This window comes from Poecilia latipinna, unplaced genomic scaffold (genome assembly GCF_001443285.1).
Source record: "Poecilia latipinna isolate Pla-1442-1.1 unplaced genomic scaffold, P_latipinna-1.0 Scaffold1152, whole genome shotgun sequence".
Lineage (NCBI taxonomy): Eukaryota > Metazoa > Chordata > Actinopteri > Cyprinodontiformes > Poeciliidae > Poecilia > Poecilia latipinna.
The window spans coordinates 170246-175868 of NW_015113768.1; the positions used below are offsets into that span (position 1 = coordinate 170246).

At 39.3% G+C, this 5623-nt stretch overlaps 2 protein-coding genes across 2 annotated transcripts in view; both read left to right on the top strand.

Annotated features, from left to right (window-relative positions):
- LOC106960074 (kelch-like protein 41b) overlaps positions 1-528 on the top strand; it is a 9490-nt gene extending 8962 nt beyond the window's left edge. Inside the window, exon 6 of the mRNA XM_015052995.1 lies at positions 86-528. Coding sequence (XP_014908481.1) covers positions 86-197 — 112 coding nt within the window. The 3' untranslated portion in view covers positions 198-528. The remainder of the gene's footprint in view (positions 1-85) is intronic.
- Positions 529-630: 102 nt separating this feature from the next.
- Positions 631-4572, top strand: LOC106960075 (2-oxoglutarate receptor 1-like). Its single transcript, XM_015052996.1, has 2 exons — positions 631-1651; positions 3127-4572. Exon 2 carries the CDS (start codon positions 3136-3138, stop codon positions 4123-4125), a length of 990 nt encoding a protein of 329 aa, XP_014908482.1. The 5' UTR covers positions 631-1651; positions 3127-3135; the 3' UTR covers positions 4126-4572.
- Positions 4573-5623: the final 1051 nt, after the last annotated feature.

The following is a 5623-nucleotide window of genomic DNA, read 5'->3' on the forward strand; positions in this document are numbered from 1 at the left end:
CCCCAAAATCCCCCCCCCCCCCCCTTTGTTTTTTTTTAAATACTGTACTTGTTTTCATTTGTGACTCTTCTCCTGTTCCTATCAGGTATGAGGACGACAAGAAGCAGTGGAGCGGCATGCTGAGGGAGATGCGCTATGCAGCAGGCTCCTCCTGCGTGTCTGTCCGCCTCAATGCCGCCAGGATGCCCAAGTTGTAGACAGAACCATTTTCCGTCTCAGGGCCCCGTCTATTTAACAGCTTCCAAAGACCCTCTCCTCCTCCTCCTTCTCTTTCTCCTCCTCTTCCTCCTCCTCCTGTGAAATGCTTCTAAGGCGCTGGGGTTGATAGTTGACTTTTTTTTTTTTTTTCTCTGAACTCAGATGATTTTTATCTGTACATTGAAAGCTCCCTTTAGCTGCTGCTTCAAAGACACCTCATCCCCTCAGCATTTAAAAAAAAAAAAGGAGTCACAATTTAGTTGGATCTCCAAATCTCTGTTTACACAATTTTAGCTCGTCTTTTGTAAAAAATAAAAGAAGTAACTTCTCCTTTCTGCCTCTGCCTTTGCTTTTTTCTTTTTTCCTTTCTTGTGCTTTCTGAGGGCAGCGCATTTGTAGAGGCCTTCGGGGCAAATAAGGAAGTGAAGACTAAACGGCGACGGTCGCCTTGACGCGAAAAGACCTGAGTAATGATCTTCAAACACACGGTCACATTTATCAAGGTGCCAACAGGATTGGCAGGAGAAAACACACGGTTGGGAAAACATTCAGGGATAATGTGCCGAGTTGGAACCGCTGGCTGCAAAAAAAGGTTTACTTTAAATTATTTTAGCAAAGGAAATCAGTATAAATTTACACCTAATTATTCAATTCGCTTTGTGATACCACTAGTAATCCCACAGCATGATGCGCCACCATCGTGCTTGGGAGTTGCAACTCATTATTATTAATTCCATCAGTTTTCATTAATTATTATTATTTTTTTTAATGTGACATTTTGTTTTAAGTGGGCAGTTTTAATCTAATACTTATTTTGTGAAAACAATCCTTTGGAATTGTCAATAGTCTGAAATAAAAAAGCTGACCTTCAAAATCTGGGTCAATAGAAGGACTTTGCCAACAAGTTAATGGCTGAAGATTTTTCTTTTTGTTTGTTTTGAGCTGCTCACAGACTGACACAATGAGCCCTTTTGCTTTTCGCAAAACTTCCCACACTCTCTTGTTATTTTAATGACAAATTTGACAGTGGTGCTCTATTCCAGGTGCCAAACTCTCTCCGCAGCCACACACGTGTGTGTGTGTGTGCGGGTGTGTGTGTGTATGTGTGTCTTCTCGAGAGAAAAATTAACAAAGACCTCAATTGAGGCCCTTGTTTCCTGAGCAAACAAAATAAAAAAATCTCTCGCACTCGTTTCCTGTTAATTCATGTGAAACCGGACCTTGATCGGTTCTAAGTGTGACACAGGAATGTTGTGCCACAGACGGCTAAAGGTGAATCACGCAATGGTGCGCCTGCAAAATGAAAATAAAAAATGCGGGAGTTTCCCCCCTGGGTGTGGAAGACTGGAAGTGCAGTGAGTGGGAGGTGCAGAGATGAAGGAATGGCAGCAAAAACAAAGACAGCACATTTGAGGACTTGGGCTGCAAGCTGATGAGAACCCAGTAGTTAAAAGTAAGTTTTAATATTCACAATATTTACTGTGATTTTGAAATGTTTTAATGCGAATTACAGCTGCAGTAGCAAATGAATGTTCCTACCTTTACGTCTGTGTCAATTTGGGACATGTAAGCTGCACGTTGCATATCTCAAATCCATAACAGGAGATGTTTCTCAAGCGGAGCTACAGCTGTGAGATCCTGAGAGGCTTTCACAAACCAAGCTGTTGACAAGGAAACGAGATATTGTTTGCTTCTTTCCCACTGAGGCGGCGTGATTGTTTCCTTTCTTGCCTGCTCTGCTCACCTCTTGCTCGTCAGTCCCACTTTCTCGTTTCTCCCTCCTTCAGTAATTGCTGCTGACCATGTAACGACAGATATGGGGGCAGAGTTTCAAATCTAGTTTTTTTACTCGTACAACAGTGTTGACAACAAAACCTTGACCTGCATAGTTGGTGACCCTAACAATAACCTTGGTCTGGCTATGTGAACATGTTTATATTAGTGTTCTGAACATCACCCTGTGTAAGCTTTTTTTAGTGAACAATAACACAATATTATCCTACAAATTAAGCAGTAGTACATTCAAAAAGTTGTGAAAAAAAATCTACCTTTACTTTGAATTGCCTACATTTTTCCAACACAATCGTAAAACTAATTTAGGATTTAACCAATCTAAGAAAGTGATTATAATTATTTCTGTTGATTTCTTTCGACTATTTTTTATTTTTTGTCAAAGCCACACAAGTTTAACACTTAAGTTATATTTATAAAACTCCATTTTAGCCTGGCTAAAGCTCAGGAAAAAATATAGTTTGAAATTAACTAAATTCTAACACATTAATATTGTTTTGCTCACATTGGTTTGTTGTTCAAATAACAAAATAAAAAGTCGTCTGTGCGGCGTAAGCTGGTCGTCGACTGCACCAGCTTTGTCAGCTAAAATGCTTGGCTAGCTAGCTATCAGACTTGACTTTATCATTAGCTTAAAGTCTTGTTTCAAACGTCCTCAACCAGATGTTCTTTGGCCATTTGTAACTTCTACACTAATAAATTAAAGAATTAAACCAGGTAAACCAGTGTAACTTGCTTGACATCTTTTGTATGAGTAGATAATTTAATGTTTCTGTTTAGAAATTATGTAAGTTTAAAAGTTAAGTTGTGCTTAAAACAATGGTAAACTTTGACTACAGAAACTCTATCCACCACAAGTTTTAGCTTGACTTTAACATTAATTCGACTTAGTATTAGTGGATTCAAATGTGAATGTAGCAAATTTAATTAAAGCATAAGAATTAATTGTGCTTAGACTTTAGCTTTAATTTAAGTGTAGTAATAGGTTGATGCTAACATTAGGATTAGGATGTGCCAAAATCTTGTCAAAAAATAAGCAGCTTATAGTGGCCTCTCAGGTCTTTCTTTTTTTTAGGACAAAATAAATGTTGTACCACCTTTTTCTGGTAACGACCTTGTGTTTCTTTTTTCCAGTAGGGCTTTTCCATGGCTGGGCTCAATGACAGCTGCACTGACCTGGAAGTGCTCCTGAAACGCTACTACCTATCTGTTGCTTATGGCCTCATCTTTGTAGTGGGCCTAGTGGGGAACATTACATCCATAGGCATCTACCTGGCAAAGCTGCGTCCATGGAAGAGCAGCAGCATCATCATGGTCAACCTGGCGCTAACGGATCTCCTCTATGTCCTCACCATGCCCTTTTTGGTCTACTACTACAGCAATGGTGAATCGTGGATGCTCGGCGATTTCATGTGCCGTTTTGTGCGGTTTGCGTTTCACTTCCATCTGTATGGAAGCATCCTGTCTTTGTCCTGTGTCGCGGTTTTCCGTTTTTTGGTGGTGATCCAGCCGCTGAGAGTGGTAGAGGTGCAACAGAAGGTTTGGGGAATCGTTGCCTGCTTGGTTGTCTGGATTGTCTCTGCCGCTGAAGTCACCCCAATGCTTACCTTCATATCCCTGACCCACAAGGACAACATGAAATTTTGCATTGACTTTGCTAGCATAGAGTCAGTCGGTAGCATTCGGGAGTACAACTGGCTGCTCACTGTGTTTGGGTTTGCGCTACCGTCAATGCTGGTGTTTGTCTGTTACATCGGCATTGTGAAACGGCTCACTAGTGGGTCCAGCCCCACCACTTCCTGCAGGATGCGAGCGCGGCGAGTCATCGTCCTCATCCTGGTGGTGTTTGCGATGTGCTACCTGCCGTACCACATCTTACGAGTGTTGTGGGTGGAAATTCGAACAAATTCAACAACAAAGTGCATGAAATATGTCGTGAATGCAGCTTATATTATCTCAAGGCCTCTGGCGGGACTCAACACATTCTTTAACCTGGCTTTGTACACTCTCTCAGGAGACAACTTCAGAAAGGCCTTTGTGGACATTTTTTGCCGGGAACAATGGCTCGCCAAAGCAAAGTCCCTGCTCCACCTGAACATCGTGCACCGGGCTGAGACTGACATGCCCGCTGCATGACAAACAAATAATGACTTTTTTTTTTTATGTAACGAAATTACTGGATGGACACTATTTGTCAGCAATTTCAGACAGTATGTGAATATCACCAGAGTTTGCATCAATGAGATAATAGATTAGCAAATTACCTGAGTTAATTTAAGCTTTCTAATTGTTGCTCTGATTATATGGACAAGTGGAGGTGTATGCTTAGTCATTTTATCTTAGTTAAGTGGTATGTTTCCAGTTTTGAACTATAGCCAATTTCTGTCACATTTTGCTGTACCTTGCCAAATTACTGCCTGTTATAGATCTTGTCACATTAAAATACTGTAAACATCAATACATTTTTTCTAAGTTGTGAAATGGAAAGAAGGCGACACGCTGTTTTCAAATATAACAAATGAAAGTCAAAAATGTGGAGAACAGTTGTACTGAGCACCTTTTACACTGCTTTATTACCCCAAATTAAAAAAAAAAAATACAGTTAAACTAAATATGTAAAATGTTTCTTTCAGGTATAGATGAATCATACTGCTGACTGACTTGAGGAAAACATGTTTTGATGATTTCTATTGTGGGGAACCCACGTAAAACTCACCTAATAAACATTCAGGCATAAAGCATGTCACATTGATCTTGTTCCTATTTTTAATAAATTTCAAATAGAAATGTATGAGATATAGGTTTGAGTGCAACCAATATGGTTTAACGTTTCCCCTCTTTTTGAGCCACAGCTGTGCTAATTTTTTGCACGTCCTCAATGCAGCAAGGTTATGATTCGGCCATGAGTTAGGTTAATGTTTTTATTATGTTCCTCATTCTCTCATTATTATAAATGATAAAAGACATATTATGTCTATTTTTATTACAAGTTGATATTATTTCCCCCAAGGCTTTGGCATTGTCATTGTCACACAGTCTTATTTGAGAATGTATCTCCAGCTGCATTTTTAAAGGGCACTCACAGTGTTTGGGAAAAGATACTATAATGACTAAAATGACTTTTGACAGATTGCAAGTGTTTGTTAAAATAATGCCAGGAGCGGCAGATATCAGCAATGATCTTGGAGCAGAAATTGTTAACCGTGTGTCAGATAGTTGAAACTTAGCCGCCTTTGGGTTGTGTTAATCCAAACACAACACAAAATAGTAAAAGAAAAACAAACAAACAAACAAAAAACGTCAAAGTTTAAGTATGTTAAATATTAAATTAAAACTGAAAGCAATGTAGAAAAGTTACTCACAACTCCTCCACAAGATTGCGCAAGCTTTCCGACCACTAAATGCATTTTATGTTCTTTAATTCTCTGTGGGATGTGAACATTTCTGAAACAATCAACTTTTAGCGACATTACTTTCAGCACTATAAGTCTGCATCACCTTATTTTTGTGGTTAAGTTTATTATAGCGCACCTAAAAAAACAGTAATTCTCAGACCAAACCAGATGGTGGCAGTAATGCACATAACTTGAATGTTAACCCAATAACTAACACAACAACCGAAGAAGTTGTTGTG